At 37.9% G+C, this 26,852-nt stretch overlaps 1 protein-coding gene across 2 annotated transcripts in view; it reads right to left on the bottom strand.

The window, feature by feature from the left end:
• The window catches only part of FAF1 (Fas associated factor 1), a 482,102-nt gene that overhangs the window by 21,373 nt on the left and 433,877 nt on the right, over positions 1 to 26,852 (bottom strand). For both annotated transcript variants that reach the window (XM_012776173.3, XM_075998246.1), the window contains one exon: positions 19,676 to 19,891. In XM_012776173.3, coding sequence (XP_012631627.1) covers positions 19,676 to 19,891 — 216 coding nt within the window. The remainder of the gene's footprint in view (positions 1 to 19,675; positions 19,892 to 26,852) is intronic.

Consider the following 26,852-nt stretch of genomic DNA (forward strand, 5'->3'; position numbering starts at 1 on the left):
GAAGGGTTAACATAGGCAGACCTGACTGCTAGTCTTTTAAAGGCCTGCCTACAAGGTTGGCCCTTGGTTGACATCTGGGAACTTGGATTTCAAGAGGGTTCCCATTATTTCCAGAACTGATAAGAGTGGCTCATTACACCTAAACTGTGTGCAAACAATACAGTTTACATTGAACACTTGATTTCCTTAAGAGAGTCTGGCATTTTGGTATGCGCCTGGCAGAAGGTACCTATGGGGTCAGCCTCCAATAAAAATCCTGGGCACAGAGTCCCTATAAGCTTCTTGGTTGGCAACATTCTACACGTATTGTCTCAAATCATTGCTGATAGAATTAAGAAGGTTTTCTCTGATTCTGCTGGGAGAGGACCCTTGGAAGGTTGTGCCTGGTTTCCCCTGGATATTGCCCCATGTACCTTTTCTCTTTGCTGATTTTACTTTGTGTTCTTTTTCTGTAATAACTCATAGCCATCAGTATGATTATATGCAGAGTTCTGTCAGTCTTCCTAGGAAATCACTGAACCTGGAGGTAGTCTTGGGGACCCTCAACACATTATATGAAAATGTTCCTGTTTAGGATAAAGGGCATAGGCTTTGGAGGCTGGAATCCCAATTATGTCAGGTACTATGTAATGTGACCCTGTAAACATTATTTAACATCCCTTAGCCCCAGTTGTCATACCTGTAAAATGAGGCTACTATCTATTCCTTAGGATTTTTATAAAGACTACATGATAGAATACTTTCTGAAGTGTCTACTCAAGGTCTGGCACAGAGCAGAACATTAATAATTTTTAAATTCCTCTATCTTACTGAGTGCTAGAAAAGGCTGTAAGAACCAAAGAGGCCACCGAACCAGCCATAAAAATTTCAAAGAAAACTTCCATATCAGGGATCTACCACCTCTAAGAAGGCTCTGTACCAACTTATCTTGAAACTAAGCAGAAAATTGTACCAGCACATTTCACTGAAAACCTCTCTGTTGTTTGGTCACATTTCCATGCAACCCTAGCTGAGAGGATTTGGGTTTGTGGAAATAGTAATATGGAGAGAGGAAAGAATATGCTTAATTAAAAAAAATTAAGATTGAAAGTGAGATGGTATGGTTTCATCCTACACACAATGCCCTCTGGGGCAGGTCCAGTTGGTAAGCTGTGCTGTTTCTTCCCAGGAGAGGTCTACACATATTAGTTTCACATGTCCTGTGTACCTAGCATGTGCCATATATGTGCCCTCATGTTACCTCACTTAATTCTTATAACCAGCTCATAGGTGGCTATTATTATCTGCCTTTTACAGGTGAAAGAACCAGCTTAGAAAGGTTACGTTACTTGCCTAAGACAGCTCCAAGAACTGGTTCTTTATATTTTGTCATCATGTTATCTCCCTGTCATGATTGCAAAGGCTCAGAACATATTTTTCCTGCATTTAAGGGACTGCAATAAATAGTGGACTTTTTTCCAAGGCAGGGTCTGTTAAAATGCAATTGACAAAGGGCAGGTCACTTTTATACTAAGAATGAGGAATGAACCTACATTTTTTAAAAAGCTAGAAACAGGTCAAAAGCAATGACTTGTGGGAGATGGATCAAAGAAACTCAGCATTACTAACTCAAATGGCATGGCCTTCTGCTGTTTACCAAGTATTTTCATTATCACTTTTTTTTTTTTTTTTTTTTTGAGACAGAGTCTCACTTTGTTGTCCAGGCTAGAGTGAGTGCCGTGGCGTCAGCCTAGCTCACAGCAACCTCAAACTCCTGGGCTCAAGCCATCCTCCTGCCTCAGCCTCCCAAGTAGCTGGGACTACAGGCATGCGCCACCATGCCCGGCTAATTTTTTATATATATATCAGTTGGCCAATTAATTTCTTTCTATTTATAGTAGAGACGGGGTCTCGCTCTTGCTCAGGCTGGTTTTGAACTCCTGACCTTGAGCAATCCGCCCGCCTAGGCCTCCCAAGAGCTAGGATTACAGGCGTGAGCCACAGCGCCGGCCTTATCACTTTTGATCTTATAATCACAATTTATCTGTGAGGACACATGATACTATCCTCACTAGCAAGATGAAGTAAGTGAAATACAGAAAAGAGAAATCATGTACTCAGAGTAACTCAGCAAATAGGTAGAAGTGCCAGCATTAGAACAAAGATCTGTCTGACTCGAAGTATGGAGAAGCCAGGAGAAGTTACGGAGCCATTTTTAGTCCAGACATAGGTAGCCTTCACATCGAATCATCTTTCTAATCTTCCCCTGCCTGGCTGCATTTTTATCAACTTCTTTTAAAGACTTCCACACCCTTGGCTATTCCTTCCTGGCTTCCATCTTTCTCCATGTTAGTTCATCTTTCCAGGCTGCCAGTGAAATATAACAGAAAGAATCAGCACCTTCATATTTAATTTCCAGCTCTGTACTTCCTGGCTATGTGATTTTGGTTAAAACACTTCACTTATAGTTTCAGTTTCTGTATTGCTACATAGAAATAATATTTGCTTGGTATAATAGATTTTGAATATAGGTTTGAAATCTGCTTCTTTGAGCTTTTAATTTCCTAACTATAAAGCAAGGACAATAGCAATCTTATAGGGCTGTTGTAAGAATTCAATGAAATGACAACTATAAAATATCTAGCATAGTTGCCTGACACATAATGGAAACAATAAATAGTGGAGAGCATTATTACTACCTTATAGGCTGTTTTTCCATTTGCATCATTCATTCATTCATTTAACAGATATTTACTGAGCATCAGTTAGGTTCCAGGTACTGTCCTATGTGCCAAGAATGTAGCAGTGAACAAATAAAGTTCCTGCCCTCAAAGAGCTTTCATTCTAGTAGTAGGGAAACAATAAACAATTAAATATCTATTATGTCAGATGGTGATCAGTTCAATGGAGAAAAAGCATAGGGATTGTCAGTCTGGCAGGGTAAGGAAGACAGGGGAGGGAAGGGAGACTGTTATATGGGTTGGTTAGAAAAGGCCTCAATGAAAGGACAATATTTGAGCAGAAACTTGAAGGAAGTGAAGGCATAAGCAATAAAGATACCAAGAGGAAACCTATTTCAGTAGAAGAAAGTGCAAAGCCCTTAAGTGGGAACATGTTTCATGGTGTTGCACAAGTAGCAAGAGGCCAGGGAACTGGAAAAGACTGAGAGGGAAAGGGGTCAGAGAAATGCCAGGGAGTTAGATCAAGGAAAGCCTTTCCCTCTCAACTGGATGGAGAGCCTTTACAGTGTTTGAGAAGAGAAGTGACATGATTTGCCTTATTAAAGAAAAAAAAGAATCACTGTTTTTTTGGAATAAGACATTGAAGCAGGGTGGGGTGGGAGGCAGTGGGTGGAAGCAGAGAGGCCAACTAGGACATCATTATACAAATCTGGACAAGAGATTATATTGGTTTGGGCTGAAGTTTAGTTGTAAAGGCGGTGAGAAATAATTCTGAATATATTTTGGAGGTAAAACCAACAAATTTTGCTTATGAGTTGGATGAAGAAATGAGAGAAAGAGGAGTTAAGGATGATTCTAAGGTTTCTGCCCTAACGAAAAAGAATGAAGCTGCCATTTAATAAGATAAGGAAGACTGCAGGAGGAGCAGGGTTGGGAGAGGGTAAGAATGAGGAGTTCAGAGGCCTGGTGTAGTGGCTCACGCCTGTAATTCTAGCACTCTGGGAGGCCGAGGCGGGTGGATCATTTGAGCTCAGGAGTTCGAGACCAGCCTCAGCAAGAGCGAGACCCCGTCTCTACTAAAAATAGAAAGCAATTAGCTGGACAACTAAAAATATATAGAAAAAATTAGCCGGGCATGGTGGCACGTGCCTGTAGTCCCAGCTACTTGGGAGGCTGAGGCAGGAGGATCGCTTGAGCCCAGGAGTTTAAGGCTGCTGTGAGCAAGGCCGATGCCACAGCATTCTAGCCCGAAGCAGAGTGAGACTCTGTCTAAAAAGAAAAAAAAAAAAAAAAAGAATGAGGAGTTCAGTTTTAACTATGTTTAATTTGAGATGCCTGTTAGACATAAAGTGGAGATGTTGAGTAGGCAGTTGTATACATGAACGTCTGGAGTTGAGGAAAGAACATGGACTAGACATATATACATTTGGGAGTTGTGACTGTTTATGATATTTAATACCACAAGACTGGATGAGATTGCCTAGATAACAACAGTAGAAAGAGATCAGAGGACTGACATTTACTGAACTCCAGGCAATGTGGATTTTTAAATTATGGTATATTTGTAAGTTATGGAGTAATGTATGAGTAAATACTCTTTGATGACAACCATGATGACTATGTCATTCTGTTACTCAGCACATTTTACATGGAATAAAGCCAAGTTGCTTTGCCTAGTATTCCAGGTTTTATATTAATATATTCTGTTCCCAGTCCCCCTTCAGCCTTTTCTCCAGACTTTATTATATAAATCCCACATATTTCAACCAATCTGGTCTATGTTCTACTTTCTAGACATGCCTTATGCTTTCCAACACTAGCCTCTTTTCTTAAGCTTTCCTAGCTGTTGAAGAATGTTCTTCTCTTAACAACTCACCAAAAATCCTATCTATTTCAAAGTTTTATTCAACTGCTACTCTTTTATAAGCCTTTCTTGGTCACCCAGGCCAACAGGGATTTTGGCCAACTTTGACTTCTATTGCCCCTTTTGGCTAACTATGCTTTGGACTCACTGCATGAACTGCAGTGAAGTGCAGGATTAGTTATGTGTGAGGCCAGGATATTCTTAAATGTAATAAGGACTATGCCTTATTCCTTAGCACTGAGAAGATTGCCTAGAAAATAAATTTGTTGAATAAACAGGGTATGAAATACAACTAAGTGTTTATTTTACCTACATCTGGTTGTGACCCAGGAAAAGGAGTTACAAAAAGGAAATGAAGACATTAGAGATGATGAAATCTTTCCAAATATATAATACTGACTTTCATTTACACATAGAAAATATTTTTCTAGATGATAATCTACCTCACTAATTATTCCTTACCTGGCTCAGAAGGCATGATGGCATAGGGATTAAGAGCACAGGCCCTCAAGTCATACACCTAGGTTTGTATCCGGTTGTGATATTTACTATGACACTGGGCAAGTTACTTAACCTCTTTTGTGCCTCAGTTTCTCCATCTCAAAGTGGAGATAGTATGAGTATTTATCTTTAGAGTAGTTTTAGGATTAAATGAGATAATGCAGAGAGGACACGTAGAATAAGGCCTAGTACTATAAACCTTCAACAATTATTATTATTACAAAATTTATCCTGAACATTTATTTCGCTGTTGGATAATCATCATCACTTCTCATATTTGAAAGCACCTCACAGTTTACAAAACACTCATATATATTGCCTTATTTGAACAATGCTATGGTCTTAGGAGATAAGCAGAATTTATTGTTATTATTTAAAGGGGAAAAAAACTTAGATTTATGGGGTGGGGAGTACCTTGTTTAAGGTTGCATAGCTAGTAAATGATCTTCTGATTTTCAGTCCAATGTTCCCTCTTTTATATCATTTTTTTTTCTTTTCCATCTCTTCAGTCATTCTAATGATAAAGCAGAGATGCCCTCCCTCCCCTGGCCCAGAATATCAGTTTTCAGGTTGATTAAATGTGTAAGGCATTATTGTTAGGGGTAGGAAAGGGAAGATGTTGGTCAAGGAATACAAAGTTCCAGTGAGACACAATAAATACGTTTTAGAGATATATTGCACAGCATGGTGACCATAGTTAACGATAATGTATTGTATATTTCAAAATTGCTAAAAAAGGATATTTTAAATATTCTCACCACAAAAAAATGATAAGTAGGTAAGGTGATGCTTATGTTAATTAGCTTGATTTAATCTTTCTACAATATATACATGTGTCAAAGCATCATATTGTCATCTTTAAGGATATATAATTTATTTGACAATTATAATTTAAGAAACTTATAATTTATAAAATAATACATTTCTAAAACAGAATAACCTAATGAAATATAAACCACCCTAGCTAGAAAGAGTATTTTTTCCCTTTAATTAGATTGCTATTATGCCAGATTATAGTTTCACATATATACCTATTTAAGAAGCAGTTACATTATTCTTTTAAACCTTTTGCTATTTTGTTTCTTTTCAATATTGTAAATATTGTGTGAACAGTTTACCAAATGATTTCAACCTATAAACTCAAGTGTCCTGTCAAAATAATCCAGAACATTTTTACTTACAACATAATGTTTGAAAATAAAGCAATAGGGAGGCCTGACTGCAGTTCCTGGTTTCATTAATCGAACATGCTCTCAAACAAGTAATTTCACCTCAAAATCTCATGTTTCCCATCTGTTGAATGGTACTAATACTACCTATCTTGCTGCCTCTAAACACTGGCAAGAAGAGGAATAAAATAACTCTGTAAATGTACTTAACAACTCAGTGAGATCTCAGTTTCTTTAACTGGCAAGAAGAGGAATAAAATAACACTGGCAAGAAGAGGAATAAAACACTGGCAAGAAGAGGAATAAAATAACTCTGTAAATGTACTTAACAACTCAGTGAGATCTCAGTTTCTTTCAGTCCAGAAGTTTATTGTGGTTTAGTGGTGGGATGTCTGTGGTGGGAAAGTAATGGGAAGGAGTGAGAAGAACTGAGCAGGAAAAGGAAATGGTGAGAAATTATGAGGGATCTTATATGTCTTGATAAGGAGTTTGGACTTTTTCCTGTTGGCCATTAGAACCCCTGGAGGTTTTTAATAACCAGAAGATAGAGAGAGATATTCTGATAATCTGTGTCAGAAAAATAACTCAAGAGATAGTGGGGAGGATGGATGGAGGGTGAGATAAGCAAGACTGTAATCAGGGAGATTAATTAGGAAGCCACAGGTTTAATCTGGGCTATGAAGATTTGGGCAGTGATATGGAGGGAAGGAGAAGAAAAGAACAAATTTGAGAGAAGTTAAGAAGCAGAGATAATATTGTGATCATCTAGATATTAGCTGTGTTACATCCCAAAATCATAGTTCATATTCTCTGAATCTTGATCATTTAGGCATACTGGAAAATTTCAAATGACTAGATACAATGATATAAAATATCTTAGGGACAGGTGCTGTTGAGTGCCTAAAGGACAAAAGCTACCACCTCCCTTGAGGCTAGCAGTCTTCTCACCCCAGCTGCTTATCTCTTCTGGGAAGAGTCTACCCTCCATGGAGGCAAGTCTTTGGCACAACCACACCTCCCCTGCCAGAGCATTTCAGTGACAGGGCATAGCCAGTGTGGTAGCCTTGCATAATGCAAGCTGAGCTGCTTCTACCACCTCTGCAGCAGGTAGGCTAGGGTGGGAGTTGAGAATCTGGGTGCTTTTGTGCCCCTGAAGAACAGAGACCACCATCACTGCCAAGAGAGGGAGGTGTGAGTGGTTTGTACGTACTGGAGCTGCCTGTGGCTGCTAATCTCATCAAGAGGGTCCCCTCTTCCTGCCACAGGCTCATAGTGCACCCACCCTTCTCCTGCCTAAGCATTCTTCCACCCCATCCCTCATTAACACTGCCAGCGCCTGAACCCAGGGAAGCTTGAGGGTAAGTTTGCTGGCCTAGTCTCAGCCTGGTCCTTCCAGGACTCTAGCAAACCATCCAGGGGTCTGGGAATTGGGGATTACCTAACCTAGTCTAATACTGCTAGCATCTCAACACCCTTCCAGAGGTCTGAGGTTCAGCTGATACAATTGCCAGAAACACCACAGTGGGTAACTACCCACACAAGCCAAATGGCAGTGTACCTCTTCCTGTCTACACTGAGCAACAGAGTTACCAGTAGAGAAGAACAGGTGAACTACAAAGCTATCTGTTTTGAGCTGAAGAAGAGGTTCCAGATGAGAGGGAACCAGCATAAGAACCATGACAATATGAAAAAACAGGCTCCTTACACCCCCCCAAAGGATTACACTAGCTCTCTAGTAATGGACTTCAACCAAAAGGAAATTTTTGAAATGTCAGATATGAAATTCAAAATAAGGATCACAAGTAAGCTCAGTGGAATTGATGAGAAAGTTGAAAACCAACACAAAGAAACAACAACAACAAAAATAATAATTCATGATATGAAAGAAAAATTCACTAAAGAGATAGACAGACAGTTTAACAACAACAACAAAAAACTTCTGGAAATGAAAGAGCCATTTAGGGAATTCCAAAATACAGTGGAAAGTTTTAACAACAGACTAAATCAAGCAGAAGAAAGAATTTCAGAGCTTGAAGGTTTTGAATTAACCCAGTCAATCAAAAATAAAGAAAAAAGAATCAAGAGAAATAAACAAAGACTCTAAGAAATATGTGATTATATAAAATACCCAAATATAAGAATCATAGGTACTCCTAAGGGGAAGAAGAAAAATCAAAAGGCATGGAAAACCTATTCAAGGGAATAATGGAGGAAAACTGTCCTGCTCATGGTAGAGATATAGACGTTCACATACAAGAAGGTCAATGAACTCCTAGAAGATTCATTGCAAACTGGATATCACCAAGGCACATGGTCATCAGTTTGGCCAAAGTCGAAGTGTAGGAGAAAATCCTACAAGCTCTGAGACAAAACATCAAGTAACTTACAAAGGAAAACCCATCAGAGTAACAGTAGACTTCTTAGCAGAAACTTCACCAGCCAGAAGGATTGGGGTGCCATCTTTAGTCTTCTTCTTCTTTTTTTTTTTTTTGAGACAGAGTCTCACTTTGTTGCCCAGGCTAGAGTGAGTGCCACGGCGTCAGCCTAGCTCACAGCAACCTCAAACTCCTGGGCTCAAGCGATCCTCCTGCCTTAGCCTCCCGAGTAGCTGGGACTACAGGCATGCGCCACCATGCCCGGCTAATTTTTTCTATATATGTTAGTTGGCCAATTAATTTCTTTCTATTTATAGTAGAGACGGGGTCTCGCTCTTGCTCTGGCTGGTTTCAAACTCCTGACCTCGAGCGATCCACCTGCCTTGGCCTCCCAGAGAGCTAGGATTACAGGCGTGAGCCACCACGCCCAGCCTTTAGTCTTCTTAAACAGAATTACTGTCAGTCAAGAATTTCACATCCCACAAAACTAAGTTTCATAAATGAAGGAAAAATAAAATCTTTCCCAGATAAGAAAACACTAAGGGAATTTGTCACCACTAAACTAGCTGCATAAGAAATGTTCAAAAGTGCTCAAAACACTGAAATGAATGGTTGATACTCTCCAATATAAAAACACTCAAAAGTAAAAATTCACAGCTCTTATAAAACAATAATACAAGGGGGAATACAAAACAATTAGGTAGCAACTAACATGATAACTGGAATAGTATCTCACTTATCAATATTAAAATTGAAAGTAAATGTCTAAATGCCCCACTTATGAGATATATAATAGATTGACAGAATGAATAAAAAACACAACCCAAATATCTGCTGTCTGCAAGGAACCCAACCACTGTATTCTCTCTCACATGACAGAGTGAGACCCTGTATCCAAAGGAAAAAAAAAGCTGCACAGACTCAGGATAAGGTGGTAGAAAAAAATTCCACAGAAATGGAAAGCAAAAGAAAGCAGGAGTAATTATTCTCATAGCAGATAAAATAGACTTTAAATCAACAATAGTAAAAAATGACAAAGAGGGTCATTAAATAATTATAAAGGGATCAATTCAACAAGAAGATAAAAGAATTTTAAATATATATGCAGCTAACACTGGAGCTTCCAGATTGATAAAACAAATACTACTAGACTTAAAAAACAAAATAAACAGCAACATAATAATAGTGGGGGCTTCAACACTTGACTGACAAAACTAGACAGATCATCAAGGCAGAAAAATCAACAAAGAAACACTGGATTTAAACAAGACTCAAGAACAAATGGACCTAACAGACATTTACAGAACATTCTACCCCCAAACCGCAAAATTTACATTTTCCTCATCAGCACATGGAATACTTTCAAAGATAAACCATATATTAGATCACAAAACAAGTTTTAGCAAATTTTAAAAAATCAAAATCTTACCATGTATCTTCTCAGACCACAGTGGGTTAATCTAGAAATCAATTCCAAGAGGAATTCTCTAAACTACACAAACATGGAAATTAAACAACCTGTTGCTGAATGATCTTTGGGTCAATCATGAAATCAAGATGGAAATAAAAAGTTTATTTGAATTGAATGACAATGGGGATACAAACTACCAAAATCTCTGGGATATAGAAAAAGCAGTGCTAAGGGAAAAAGTTCATAGCACTAAATGCCTACATCAAAAAGACAGAAAGATCACAAATTAACAACCTAACATCACATCTCAGGGAACTAGAAAAACAAAAATGAACCAAACCCAAAATTAGTGGAAGGCAAGAATACTATAACAAAGATCAGAGCAGAACTAAATGAAACTGAAACCAAAAAACAATGCATAGGATCAATGAAATGAAAAGTTGGTTCTTTGAAAAGATAAACAAAACCAGCAGACCACTAGCCAGATAAACTAGGAAAAGAAGAGAGAGGATTCAAATAAGCTCAATCAAAAATGATAAAGGAGATATTACAACTGACACCACTACCACAGAAATACAAAAATTCATCTGAAACTGCTATGAACACTTCTGCATATAAACTAGAAAATCTAGAGGAAATGCATAGAATTTTGGAAACACACGACCTCCCAAGCTTGAATCAGGAAGAAATACAAATCCTGAACAGACCAATATTAAGTAGCGAGATTGAATCAGTAAAAAAAAAAAAAATCTCTCAACAACAATAACAACAAAAAAGCCACGACCAGATGGATTCACAGTTAAATTCTACCAGACTTACAAAGAAGAACTGGTACTTAGTCTACTAACACTGTTCCATAACATTGAGAAGGAGAAAATACTGACTAACACATTCTACAAAGCCAGTTATCACTCTGATACCAAATCCAGGAAAGGATATAACAAAAAAGGAAAAATACAGACCAATATGCCTCATGGAACATAGATATAAAAATTCTCAACAAAGTATTAGCAAACTAAATCCAATAGCACATCAAAAGGATAATTCACCATGGTCAAGTGGGTGTCATCCCAGGGAGGCAAGGATGGTTCCACATACACAAATCAATATGTGTGATTCACTACATAAACAGAATTAAAAACAAAAAACATATCATCTCAACAGATGCAGAAAAAACATACAACAAAATCCAGCACCTCTTCATGATAAAGACTCTTAACAAACTAGGCACAGAAGGAACATACCTCAAAATAATAAAACCCATACATGCTATCCATAGTCAACATCATACTGAATGGGGTAAAGTTGAAAGCATTCCCCCTAAGAACTGGAACCAAAGATGCCCACTTCCCACCTTTACCACTTCTATGCAACGTAGTACTGGAAGTCCTAGCCAGAGCAATCAGGCAAGAGAAAGAAATAAAGGGTATCCAAATCTGAAGAGAGGAGATGAAACTATCCCTTTTTGCTAATGATATGATCTTATATCTAGAAAATCCTAAAGATGCCTTCAAAAGACTCCTAAAATTGATATATTCAGTAAAGTCTCAGGTTATAAAATTAATGTACACAAATCAATAGCAATTCTCTACACTAATAACAGCCAAACTGAGAATCAAATCAAGAATACCATTTATAATAGCTACAAAGAAAATAAAATATCTAGGAATACTTAACCAAGGCGGTGAAAGATCTCTACAAAAAGAACTACAAAATACTAATGAAAGAAATTGTTGATGACATAAACAAATGGACAAGCATCCCATGGTCAGGGATTAGAAGAATCAATATTGTTAAAATGCCCATACTGCCCAAAGTGATTTACAGATTCAATACAACTCCCATCAAAATACCGACGTCATTTCTCACAGAATTAGAAAAAACAATCCTAAATTTCATATGGCACCAAAAAAGAGCCCAAATAGCCAGAGTAATCCTAAACAAAAAGAACAAATCTGGAGGCATCACATTACCCAACATGAACCATCAACAAAGCAGACAAAAACATACACTGGGGAAAGGACACCTCATTCAATAAATGGTCCTGGGAAAATTGGAGAGTCACATGCAAAAGAAAAAAACTCGATCCCTATCTCTCACCATACACAAAAATTAACGCGAGATAGATTAAAGACTTAAATGTAAGATCTGACACCATCAAAATTCTAGAAGAACTCTTAGGAAAAATTCTTCTGGATATTAGTCTAGGCAAAAAATTTATGACTAAGATCCCTAAAGCAAATACAACAAAACCAAAAATAAATAAATTAAACTAAAAAGTTTCTGCAAAGCAAAAGAAATCAACAGAGTAAATAGGCAACGTATAGAATGGGAGAAAATATTTGTAAACTATACATCCAAGAAAGGATTAATATCCAGAATTAAAAACAAAAAACCTATCATCTCAACAGATGTGGAAAAAATATTCAACGAAATTTTGCTTTGCAGAAATATCCAGCATCTACAAGGCACTTAAAACAGCAATGAAAAAACCAAATAACCCCACATTAAAAAGTGGGCAAATGTCATAAACAGACATTTTTCAAAAGAAGATACACAAATGGACAACAAACATATGAAAAAATGAGCAACATCACTAATCATCAGGGAAATGCAAATTAAAACCACAATGAGATACCACTTTACTTGTCAGAATGGCCATTATTAAAAAGTCAAAAAAGCCCCAATACATATTGGCACAGATGTAGTGAAAAGGGAATGCTTACACACTGTTGGTGGGAATGTAAATTAGTACAGCCTCTAGGAAAACAATATGGAGATTCCTCAAAGAACTAAAAGTAGACCTACCATTCAATCCAGCAATCCCACTGCTGGGTATCTACCCAAAGGAAAAGAAGTCATTATATCAAAAAGACACATGCACTTGTATGTTTACCACAGCACAATTCATAATTGCAAAGATATAGAGTCAACTTAAGTAAGTGCCCATCAACTGATGAGTAGATAAAGAAAATTTGATACACACACACCATGGAATATTACTCAGCCATAAAAAAGAATGAAATAATATATTGCACAGCAACTTGGATGGAACTGGAAGCCATTATCCTAAGCGAAGTATCTCAGAAATAGAAAAATAACACATGTATTCACTTATAAGTGGGAGCTGAACGATGGGTATATATAGTGTTACAGAATTGTGCGATGGACTTGGAAGCCTCAGAATAGGGGGAGTACGAGAAGGGTGAGGGATCAAAAATTATCTATTGAGTACAATGTAGATTATTCAGGTGATGGGTATTCTAAACGCGAGTGATTTTACCACTATACAATTCATTCATGTATCAAAAACTACTTATACCCCCTAAATCTATTGATTAAAAAAAAGCTCAAAACAAAGTAAAAAAAAAACAAACCCAAAACTTGAAAGGAATGGAGGGAACTCAGCAGTAGTAACTTCAACATGTATTTCACCAATTAGATACTTCATCTGGGTTTATTTTGAGAACAAAGCTTAAAGATATAAGTAGTTCAATGGCATTAAAGTTTTTCCTTTTGGCTTTGTTCTTTTTTTAAATCAGACTCAGTCTACTGTAAATTGAAAAATCAATTCCATTGCAATATTATAGGTTTAAAATACAAAAGTTATTGAAGTACAAAATATTTTAAAATACTGGTGCTTGGAGCTACTTTGGGGTGGGGAACCTGAGGTCTTGGGGCCACATGTGGCCTTCTGGATCCTTGAGTGTGGCCTTTTTCAAAAGACTGAATCCAAATTTTACAGAACAAATCCTTTTAATAAAGGGATTTTTTTCTGTGAAGTTTGGATTCAGTTGAGGGGCCACACTTGGGGATCTGGAGGGCCACAGGTAGCCTTGAGGCCACAGGTTCTCTATAATATATTAAACGATTTTTTAAAAGGACCCAACAATCATAAAAAGTAACAGTCATAAGAAAACTTGAGTGTTAGTATCAGAGCTGTTATGATTGATCATATGATTTAAGTGCTTAATTTTACCATGCCTTGATTCTCCCATCAGTAAAATGATAACATTAGTCTTGATATATCTGAAATCCTTCTCAAATATGAGATATTACAATTTCAATGATATATTCTTCTGAGTTAGAGCATTTGGATATTTGTAATGCAAATATCCATCACCATTCTAGAGTAGCATTTACTGCTGCCATGCTTCTTTAGCTGCAAGACCTTCCTACTACTACTACTACTTCTCTCTACTTAGGATAATTATAGCAGATACTGTTTTATGTCCTAGGGACACAGTAGTTTACATTCATTTATCTCTTACTTATCTCAACTCTCTCAAACAGACAGTACCATTTTCTTTCAAAGAGGAAGAAATGAAAGCAATCACCGCAGCAACAAAAATAAACAAATGGGATCTGATCAAATTAAAAAGCTTCTGCTCAGGCCGGGCGCTGTGGCTCACGCCTGTAATCCTAGCTCTTGGGAGGCCGAGGCGGGCGGATTGCTCAAGGTCAGGAGTTCAAAACCAGCCTGAGCAAGAGCGAGACCCCGTCTCTACTATAAATAGAAAGAAATTAATTGGCCAACTGATATATATATAAAAAATTAGCCGGGCATGGTGGCGCATGCCTGTAGTCCCAGCTACCCGGGAGGCTGAGGCAGAAGGATCACTCGAGCCCAGGAGTTTGAGGTTGCTGTGAGCTAGGCTGACGCCACGGCACTCACTCTAGCCTGGACAACAAAGTGAGATTCTGTCTCAAAAAAAAAAACAAAACAAAACAAAACAAAACAAAAAGCTTCTGCTCAGCCAAAGAAACTATCATTAGAGCAAATAGACAACCTACAGAATGGGAGAAAATATTTGCTCTCTACACTTCCGATAAAGTTCTGATAACAACAATCTATCTAGAACTTAAAAGAATTAACAAGAAAAAAAACCAAACAACCCCATCAAGAAATGGGCAAAGGAAATGAACAGAAACTTTTCCAAAGTTTTTTCTATTTTTGGTAGAAACGGGGGTCTCGCTCTTGCTCAGGCTGGTTTCGAACTCCTGAGCTCAATCGATCCGCCCACCTCAGCCTCCTAGAGTGCTAAGATTATGGGGGTGAGCCACCATGCCCAGCCCCAAATACAGTTTATTCCTGAATGCATATTTGTCTGTTTTGGGGGTTCACATCCATAGATCTGAAGGAAGACATGCTCTTGAGGCAAAAACAGGGGCTATGTGATTATATCAGTGACAAGGCACATGGACCATCAGTCCGGGGAGCTCACCTGTCATTCCTCATCCTCCTTTTCTAATGCTCTCCAGTCATTTTATAAATTGAAAGACCTCCTTTTCCATTTGTAGGTAGAGCTCTTCTGAGTGACATGGATATGAGTAGGCAAAAAAAGAAAACAGAGGAGGCAGGAAAAAAAGTTGTGAAATAAAGAAATATGGAGGAGGGAAGAGTGGAAAGAAGGGGAAACAGAAAAAGGGGAAAATAGGATAAGAAAGGAGAGGGGTGGGAGAGGAAGGAGGAGAGAAAAGGGAAGATAAGGAAATAGCACAGGAAAGGAAGGTTGGGGATACTGACAACATTATATCAAACAGCTTAAGTGACAATCAGGTTTTCTGAGAACGGCTTGTGTCTGGGCCACTGTAGGCCCAGAGGGCAGCAGTCCCTTATTCTGACAAGAGAGACAGGAGTCAGAATATAGGAGTAGTAGTGGACTCAGTGTCATTACTCAGTTTTTAGGACTCAACTACTTCATTCATGGGCAACAACCAGGTAAGGCAGATGGGCCACTGATGTTCATATGGCTTTAACATGTCCAAGAGGTAGAAATTAATGACATGAAATTAATGATCAAATAAATACTACCCCTTCTCTTGGTAACTGTTATTATAAAAATAGAAAAAAAGGAAAAGAAAACAAAACCAAACCAAATAATTCAATGCTCTTACAACTTAACAATTAACTCTTCTGGGGAAGTCCTATGTTTACTGCTATTTTGGTTGTCCCACAGTGCTCAATTCAGTGAAATATACCCAGCAGACATTTAGTAAATCATTAGACAGCTGAGAAATCTTAACATAAAGTATTGTTTTGGTTGTGGAGAGATGGAGGTACAGCAGAACGTTTAACAGGTCCTTTGGTGAGAAACCAGTCTCTCCTTTGTGGAAAAAAGGCTATAGACACAATAAGACTACTAGAGTCTTCTATTATTTGTTATTAAAGAGGCAAGGTCTTAAGATGTGCTTTTTAACAGTCTTTAGTTTGGCTGTAATTTAAGATGACTTTTACAAATTAGATCCTAATCCTTGCAGACACAGATGGCTGTTACAGAATAGCCTTGCAAAAACACTAGTCATTTGACTTGAAAGAGAATTCAGAGAAGGATGAAGAGCCATTAACTCTCACACCACCCCTGGCTCTAGGAGGCCTAAAGAGTCCTGGGTGGGCTTTCTGGGTTTAGGTCTGGAATCTGGGTGGGCCACACAGGGGTGGGAAACCTGAGGTCTCAAGGTCACATGTGGCCCTCCAGATCCCTTTATTAAAAGGATTTGTTCTGTAAAATTTGGATTCAGTCAAAAAACTGCACTCAAGAATCTAGAAGGCTACATGTGGCCCCAAGGCTGCAGGTTCTCCACCCCTGGAGGGCATCTGCTCTCATTTGGAAGAGCCTCTCCATTCACTCTGGAACCAGATTTAGGGGAGCCTGAGGTTATTAACATTCAACAACAGTTACTGAATGCTTATATATGAGGTACCATGCTAAGAAGTACAGGGGAGACAGATATGAACATGATATGGACTGTCTTTGAAAATCATTATAGAATAATAGGACAAGTGCTATAAGAGAGGAATGTACAAATTGCCAGTGGTACATAGGTCAGAAGCTTGGGAGAAGAGGTAGGGCTTCACAGAGGAGATGACATTTGAGCTAGGCATTAAAAGATGAGTTCAAACAGGCCTGGAAAAGTGGAGAGGTTGGATAAGAAAGGACAGATTACACAAAAGCACAGAGGCATGAGAGTCTCTTGTGCCTTTAGTGAATAGTGAACAATCTCTTATTTCATGGTGATGGAAATAAGTAATGAGAGGCACGATATAAGGTGGGAAAGGTAGGAATGGACCAGATTGTAAAGAATTTTTGGAAACATTCTAAGGGGTCTATATTTATCCTAGGGCAGTACAGAACTACTAAAGAGTTTTTTAAGCAAGATGGAATGATCAGAGTGAGATTTTGAAAAAAATGACTCTGTGGCAGATAATTTCAGTTTGACCAAGGACCAAACTGAATAAAATAGACTTGTTGATGGATATGGGGGAGGCTCTTGATTTCTCCTATAGAAGCAAACTTCTCTGGGAAACTGGGCCAAACTTTTCATATTACAGTTCCCCTGCTTCTTTGCAATAGCAACTTTTCACAGTCCATATTTATACCCTCTGGGAAGAGGTTGTTAATTTTTTTTGAGACAGAGTCTCGCTTTGTTGCCCAGGCTAGAGTGAGTGCCATGGCATTAGCCTAGCTCACAGCAACCTCAATCTCCTGGGCTCAAGCAATCCTGCTGCCTCGGCCTCCCGACTAGCTGGGACTACAGGCATGCGCCACCATGCCCGGCTAATTTTTTCTATATATATATTACTTGGCCAATTAATTTCTTTCTATTTAGGGTAGAGACGGGGTCTTGCTCTTGCTCAGGCTGGTTTCGAACTCCTGACCTTGAGCAATCCGCCCGCCTCGGCTTCCCAGAGTGCTAGGATTACAGGCGTGAGCCACTGCGCCCGGCCGTTAATATTAATCAAAAAGCCTAACTCCTTTTAAGATATCCTCTCCCTGACCCTTGTCACTAATCAGGTTTAAAAGTCAATTTGAAAGAAACTAAAATTTAATTTTAAAAATTGGGAAGGACAAATTGAGCTCCTAAGTTTTGTAAGCTCTCCAAGGTGAGATGTTCATCACAAACAAAGCATGAGAACCAGGCTGATCTTGAATACTTTGATAATGGTTCTCTAAATGTTGACACATTTAGAGTTGATCTTCAGTGACAGAAAATTTAAGGTAGTTTTCTTAGCTGGCTGTGTGGTAAGAAGATGTGCATATATGTGCATGTCTGTGCCTTATATATGAATAAAGGGAAAGAGCTTGGAGCAATAGGTGAGGCCAGGGAGAGAAGGACCAATGGCCAGTGCCTGGGGTTAACTATAGTCTCCGGGGCCTAGATATGTGTGTTGGGATCCTCATCCCACTCAGAGGGAATTGTGGTTGGGTGGTAGAGCTAAAAACATACCACTGGTTTATGTCTTTATCCTGTAAATCTGACAGTCAATGTGAGGGACTTAGATGAGCCTTAGCTAAATTGTTGGTTTTGGTATGCTAGGTTACTAGATTTAGATCAAAATGGAATTGTGGAGTATTAAGACCTACTATGTATCTTAGAGTTAAGCCAATCCAAGTCCCAATCCAGGTAAAGCAGAAATATCAGGGATGAATCTCTTTCCATATATATCCATTACTGCTGAAAAGAGCAGTGGTTGGTAATCTCTAGTGATAGGAAAATTAACACTTCACAACACAAAATATTCCTTTCTGAGAAAATGTTTTCTTGTGTTAGGTAAAATTTGCCTCCATTAATTTTCAACTCATTGGTCCCAGTGATGCTGCTGGAGCCTCACAAAGTCAGATCCCTTGTTTACATGGCAGGCCTTCTAGTAGCTAATGATAATAACCATGTCTTCTACAGCCTTTCTTTCTCTAGAGATAATGTTCCTCAAATGACATGATTTCTAGTTCCCTCACCTTCCTACTAACCCTGTTCTAGACATGCTCTTATTTCTTCAGGCTTATCTTAGTGTAGTACCATTAAGTTATTTTCTTGTTGGGATTACACCTCTAAAAATGCAGTTAACTTTTTTGTTGGCAGCCACAACACATTATTAATGTATATTCAGCTTCATTCAACAATAACTTTTGCTAAAGGAATCTATTTCTACATATTTCTGTAAGATTTCAGCAGCTTCATTTCTGGCTACAGTTTCAGTATTTTAAGGTTTTCTTGAATTTTATTTTTCATAATCCATAAATCTGCTAAAGTCTGCATTTAGGTTGCCAATAAATATGATGAATAATAAAGGATTAAATATAGAGTCTCTTGGTTCCCTACATGGAGACGGCAGTCAACATTTTCTGAACACAACCGTTTAATCAGCAATAAATCCACCTAACTATAGATCTGTATCTCTCTACTTTGCCCCAGAATTCCATCAAATACCATTCTGAAATACAGGTACACAGTGAATATAGGTCACCCTCCCTGACTTCCCAGGCTAGTAAGACTATCAAATCATAAAATATTCTTTGTTTAACATGACTCATTCTTAGTAAACCTATAATGGTTGACCTTGATCTCTAACTGCTAAGCTGTTAAGCACACAGTTCTCAGGTATACTCTGAGGTATACAGAGATGAGACCTCAGGAAAGCCTGTGTGAATGCTACAGTAGGAGAAACAATTTCTTACAGTAGTAAGATATTTCCCCCAGTAGTCTATACTACTGGGTACATACATGTCTGCTGGCTTAGGAAGCCATAACTTCTCCAAAAGCTGAGGAGAGAATGATATAAATAACAAAGAAGGACGTCTGGGTGTCTTGTAGTACCCTGTACCATGTGACTTTTCTTGGGCTCCTTTGTTCAGCTCTAATGATGGGATATCTCCCATCTGGACATACTTCCCAAGATAGGCGTGGGAACTTACGTCTCTCCTAGGAAAGGTGCTCAGTAACTTGAACTCATCCCATGGAAATCCTTTGGAAGCTACAAAATCAAAGACAATCTGGAGCTTATTGCTGGCCAGGAAACGCCGCTCCAGGAACTCGCCACTGGGGGTCCGGATCCTCAGTTTGCTCACAGGCTCAGCATTTTCTTCCTTTGGCTCTGGAGGCAGGGCTTGCTCTAAGGAGAGCCGGATAGCCTAAGAAGAACAAAAACTAGGTGTTAAAATGTGAGATGGATGGGACTGTAGGGTGGGGGAAAGAAAGATTAGAAAAAGACTGCTGCTTTCCAGAAACTCATTGAAAAGTCACTGACCCATTTACTAACCAAGCCTCACGCTTGAACAATAGTCATGTATTTTTCATTTTTTAAATATTAGCCCAATAGGTAATTAATTAAAATAAATTCCACCTTGATGACACATATTATTAAATCGATAGGTAACTATGTAGAAAAGAAAGGCTTTTTTTCTTTTTTAAACTGAATGGCTCAGATACTTGTGACCAAGGAAATAGGTATCAAATACCCAACTGATTCCTTTCTAGGGTATGAATTAAAGCTATTAGATGAAAGACACACACATACATAAACGTTTATAATGTTTGAGAAAAATTTCTCAAGTAGATGTAACTGAAGAGTTTGTAGAATACCAGATAATGTGTTAATGTCAAAATGGAATGGAAAGATTCTGTTAGGGGGGTGATGAAAAATTTTGGAAATAGTGGTAATGGTTGGACAATATTGTGAATATAATTAATGCCACTGAATTATACACTTAAAAATAGTGTGTATGTATATATATGTGTGTGTGTATATATATATATAGCCACAATAAAAGAAAAGTTAAAAAAATGGAATGGAAAGAAATTTAAATATCAGGTTTACTGGAAGTTGGAGATCACAGTCCTAGTTCCAGCTTTGCCACTAACTTGCTATGGGATTTGGCCAAGTCTCAGAATGATTGATTTCTGTACCTACAGATGGACCAAACTCTTCATTTTACAGATAAAAATATAGATTCAAATAGGTAAACTGTTGGGAGATCTTATGGCTAGAGATGGGCTTGAATCCAGGTTTCAGTATTACATTGTTTCACATTTGTGACATTCCACTGGAAGGAGGTTAGAGGGTCTCTGAAGTCCCTACTCCCGCTGGAACCTATGGCAGAAATCCACTAAAATCTTTTTTGTCTCTAGCACCTTGAGAAATACTTCATCTTAGAATCTATGGGATTCATCTAAAGCAGTGCTTATGCTCAGAGGAAATTCATAGCCTTAAAATTCTTGTATCAATAAAAATGAAAGAATAAAAATAAGTGAATTAAGAATTGGACTCAAAAGGCTAGGGAAAAATACAATAAAACAAATGGAAGGAATGCCGAGAATAAAATAATTAATTATTAAAGCTAGAAGCACAAAGGAATAAGTTAGAAAAAAAGAAAAATATAACTACTCAACCAATAAATAAGCTGGTTCTTTAGAGGAAATCAACAAACTTAGATAAATAAAAAGAAAGGAATAAATATGGTAACCTACAGAGGGTAGAGGAAACAGGCTGAAAAAGGTGACAGAGAATGTTTTCTGTATATATCTCATTATATTTTTGACTTTTGACTTATGTAAATGTATTATATGTTGAAAATAACAAACAGAAAAGCAAAGTTTGCTCAGACATGAATATGGATAAGAAATTAGTCAATTTCGGTATCATTTAGGAGAATGTCGTTGGTCCTAATATGAAAGTATTTTTAAGAAGTCATTTGAAATTTCTGTAGTGTGTAAGGAAAGCTAGTCTCTCCTATGACTTTGAGGTCATTTTCCTTTTGGAGGTACTATATAACCACTTACCTTACAGGGGATTACAGAGATGGGAATTACCCACATAACATAAGTAAAGTTCACAGTGTGGTGTCTGACACATAATAGGCTTCAGCAATGATTGCTTTTATTATTTGTAGAAAGAAGAAAAGAGCTACATAGAATTTCAGACCTGGAAGAGGTTGCATTGGCCAAATAGTCCTACACTCTCCTTAAAAAAATTGTGTGTGTGTGTGTGTGTTTGTGTGAAGATGGAGTTTCACTATGTTGCCCAGGCCGGTCTCAAACTCCTGGACTCAACGGATCCTCCCGCATCAGCCTCCCAAAGTGCTGGGATTACCGAGTTGTGAGCCACTGCACCCAGCCAACTCTCATTTTTTATGTGGGGAAACTAATACCCAGAAATGGTGACCTAAGAAATATAGTTCAAAAATCAGAAGAATAGGAAGTGAAACGAGTTACTTTTGCCTTCCTTTCTGATAGTATGAGGGGAAGTTTATCTATTAATAATATTGGTTTTCTGAGTCAGCAATGATTTTCAGCTGAATATTTCCAAATATTAAAATATTTTATGAAATTAAAAATAAATAAATAAAAAGAAATCTGGAGAAGAAAAAGCCTGAGAGAATTTAAAATTAAAAAAAATTTTTTGTAACACTGTCATCTACTAATAACCCAATGAATGGATGAAACTGTGTATATCAAAATTAAATGGTAGTTGTATAATAATATGTCTATTATAACATTCACTATACTGTACCACAGTTATCTGTTTAGAGTCTGGCTTTCTCATTAGCCTGCAAGCTCTGTAAGTGCATGGGAGCATATCTTATTTCTTATTCCAAGTATTGTGCATAGCACAAAGTAGTGCTCAATACGTATGGTAAGGGAAAGAATAAACTAACATGCCAATGAAATAAAATTATGCATGCTAAATGAAATAATGCATGTGAAAGTGTTTAGTATGGTTATAGACACATAGTAGCTGTCCAATAAATGCTAAAAGAATCTGAATATCACGATCTCTACTTCTAGTAACCAAGAACTAAACATCTTGACTCTCCTTCCTCTGAGGTCTGACTCCTTCTAGCATCAACTGTTCAGATTAATTTTCCATATATATGTCCTTTAAGGCTGCAGTGCTCAACCCCCAGTCCACGGCAGAGTTCCAGAGCTCCACTACCTCTGCCATCCCTCCCAAACTCCCCTCCCCCATCTGTGGAAAAATTGACTTTCATGAAACTTAGGGAAGGGGGGGGTGTCCCACAGCAGGAGGTAAGTGAGTGACTGGCAAGGGAGTGAAGCTTCATCTGTATTTACAGCCAGTCCCCATAACTTGCATCACTGCCTGAGCCCTGCCTCTCCCAGACCTGTGGAAAAACTGTCTTCCATGAAACCAGTCCCTAGTGCCAAAAAGATTGGAGACCACTGTTAAGAGCAAACCATGACTTGCTTATAGGTGTAAATTTCTGTGGATAAGAGTTATATATATTTTCCAAATTATTAATGGAATCAATCATTTATTTCTCAATAACATTGGTAGTTCTTTAAAACCATATCTTTGAGATTTAAAAACATTATTTCTGATTATAAAAGTAATATAAACTCATTGCAAAAATAGATTAAATAAGAAAAACATTAAAAGTAATTGGTGGATGGCAATGGCAAGAGGTAGCCATTGCCATCATTTGGGTGTTTATATGCATTAAATTTTAAACTATTTTAATCATTTTTAAGTGTCCAATTCAGTGGCATTAAGTACATTCACAATGTTGTACCATTACTATTTCCAGAACATATTTATCACCTCAAGTATAACTTATGAAAGAGTACATAAATCTTAAGGTTACAACTTCATAGTTTTCAGAAAGTTAGTATGCTTGTATAACTAGAAGTATCTCAGAAACATGCCCCTTCCTGGGAACTACCTCCTCTGAAAGTTAATCATTATTCTGACTTCTAATAGTGCAGTTTAAAAACTTCAATTAAATGCAGTATTATGATTAGGAACATAGGTTTTGGGATATGACAGACATAGGTTCAAATCCTGGCAATAAGGCAAATGACAGTCTTTGTGAACTTTAGTTTCCTTATATAAGAAATAGGGGCTGGGAAGGTGGCTCATGCCTGTAATCCCAGCACTTTGGCAGACCTAGGTGGGAGGACTGCCTGGGGCCAGGAGTTTGGGACTAGTCTGAGCAACATAGCGAGACCCCATGTTAACAACAACAACAACAAAAAGACCGGTGTGGTGGTGTGTACCAATCTGGGTTAGAAACTGTCTCAATTAAAAAAACAACAAGAACAACAAAAATTAAAAAAAAAAAACAAACAGAAATAGGGCCAATAACATCTTCCTTATAAGGTCCTTATATAACATGCAGAATATTTTTTTTTTTTTTTTTTTTTTTTTTGAGACAGAGTCTCGCTTTGTTGTCCAGGCTAGAATGAGTGCCATGGCGTCAGCCTAGCTCACAGCAACCTCAAACTCCTGGGCTCGAGCGATCCTTCTGCCTCAGCCTCCCGAGTAGCTGGGACTACAGGCATGTGCCACCATGCCCGGCTAATTTTTTATATATATATCAGTTGGCCAATTAATTTCTTTCTATTTATAGTAGAGACAGGGTCTTGCTCTTGCTCAGGCTGGTTTTGAACTCCTGACCTTGAGCAATCCGCCCGCCTCGGCCTCCCAAGAGCTAGGATTACAGGCGTGAGCCACCGCGCCCGGCCATGCAGAATATTTTTAAAACACTTAGTGTTGATACATGGTCAGCACTCAATTAATGACAAATGCCTAGCACTGATCCTCATGTTGTGTTAACACTGTGATCAACAGATGACAGTTGGTGGTGTTACCATTATTGTTATGATTATTCCTTTGCAACTACTTTAAATCAGAACTTAATGTGATATTTTCTGGTTTCCTCTCCTGCTCTCCCTTTAATCCACCTGTCTGCTTACTTTCTATTTTGACATTTCCCTGCAGAGTATAACAACAGATGCTACATCATTGTCTGAACTCAACCAATTATACTATAGAAGAATAAACAACAGTAGCTCATTACTCCATTCATTGTACAGACAATGTCTGCTCCTCAATGTACACAGTCTCCAGGGCTTTCCCCCAGAAGGAAAACAGACCTCAGATATCCTACACCAGTGGAACAATGTGGAAAACAATAAAGAGATATTAGGTAAGTCAGTAACCTTGGGATCTGAACACCCAGCAGTTTTGCTGGCAAAAAGAACAAAAATACATCAGTAGTTCAGTTTCAAATATACTGGCTAGGAGCAAGGGCCTCATGTAAGCAAACAGTTGTAAAACAATAACATAAAAGACACCTACATTCAAACAGCAGTCATAGTAAACACCATTGTTAAACTTCAAATTGGTTTGTTCAACAAATACAGTTTTTTGTTTGCATTATTTTAGGTTTGTAATAAAACAAGGAAACCTGGTATAAATTAAAAATATGAACTGATCTTGGACTTTTTCTTACTAAAAATATCTGAATATTTAAAGCATTTACATCTGAGGATGAGAACTGGGGACATGTTTTGAAGTGAAATTAGGCATTGAAAAGAGATACCCACAAGACTGTTTTTTTTTTTTTTTTTTTTTTTTGAGACAGAGTCTCATTCTGTTGCCTGGGCTAGAGTGCTGTGGCGTTAGCCTCGCTCACAGCAACCTCAAACTCTCGGGCTCAGGAGATCCTCCTGCCTCAGCCTCCCGAGTAGCTGGGACTACAGGCATGTACCACTATGCCCAGATAATTTTTTCTACTTATATTTTTAGTTGGCCAATTAATTTGTTTCTATTTTTAGTAGAGACAGGGTCTCGCTCTTGCTCAGGCTGGTCTTGAACTCCTGACCTTGAGCGATCCGCCCACCTTGGCCTCCCAGAGTGCTAGGATTATAGGCGTGAGCCACCACATCCGGCCCCACAAGACTGTTTTTATACAATTACATTTTTAAGAAGAAAAAATAATATACACTTATACCAATCTCTTACAATACAAATCAAAGATCAGCTTAATTTACTTACACATACACATACAGATATATAAATACATGCACACACACAATATCATGTAGGCTTCTATGAGTATATACCAAATAACATTTTATAGCTGGCTGAAGCCTAGTGTTAAATAGTCTATAGCTAACATTCATTAATTTCACGAATTCTTACTGAGTACCTTGTATGTGTCAGGCATTGTTCTAAATGATGGGACAATAGCAGTGAACAAAGTAGATAAAACGTTCTACCTAAATGGAGCTTATATTCTTGTAGGGTGGGGATAAAGACAACAAAGACACACATAGGAAAATAAAGTTATATGCCACATAAGGATGTTTTGATCAATGCTGGACTGCATACACCACAGTGCTCCTGTAAGATTATAATGGAGCTGAAAAATTCCCATTTCCTAGTATTTACTATACTATACTTTTGATTGTTATTTTAGAGTATACTTCTACTTATAAAAAGTTAACTATAGGTCAGGCATGGTGGCTTATGCATGTAATCCCAGCACTTTAGGAGGCTGAGGCGGGAGGATCACTTGAGGTCAGGAGTTTGAGACCAGCCTGAGCAACACAGTGAGACCTCCCATCTCTACAAACCATACAAAAACTAGCTGGACATGGTGCTGCATGCCTATAGTCTCACCTACTCGAGAGGCTTAGGCAAGGGGACCGCTTAAGCTTAGGAGTTTGAGGCTGCAGTGAGCGACTGTATTCTAGCCCAGGCAACAGATTGAGACCCTGTCTCAAAAATAAAAATAAAATAAAACAAAACAAAAACTGTAAAACAGCCTCAGGCAGGTTATTCAGGAGGTATTCTAGAGGGCAGCATTGCTATTTTAGGAGATGACAGCTCCCTATCTGTTAGTGCCCCTGAAGATCTTCCAGTGGAACAAGATGTAGAGGTGGAAGACAGTGATATATTGACCCAGTACAGGCCTGGGCTAAAGTGTGTATTTTTTTAACAAAAAAGTTTAAAAGTGGAAAAAAAACCTTTTAAAAATAGAAAAAAGCTTATAGAATAAGTATATAAAGAAAAAGAAAATTGTATAGCTATACAATGTGTGTTTTAAGCTAAGTGTTATGGCAAAAGAATTAAAAAGTTAAAATAAGTTAAAGGTTTATAAAGCAAAAATGTTACAGTAAGCTAAAATTGTTACTGAAAAAAGAAATTTTTTTTGGTAAATTTAGTGTAGCCAAAGTGTACAGTGTTTATAAAGTGTACAGTAGTGTACGGTAATGTCCTAAGCCTTCATATTCACTCACTACTTACTCACTGACTCACCTAGAGCAACTTCCAGTCCTGAAAGCTCCACT

Source organism: Microcebus murinus, chromosome 2 (genome assembly GCF_040939455.1).
Source record: "Microcebus murinus isolate Inina chromosome 2, M.murinus_Inina_mat1.0, whole genome shotgun sequence".
Classification (NCBI taxonomy): Eukaryota; Metazoa; Chordata; class Mammalia; order Primates; family Cheirogaleidae; genus Microcebus; species Microcebus murinus.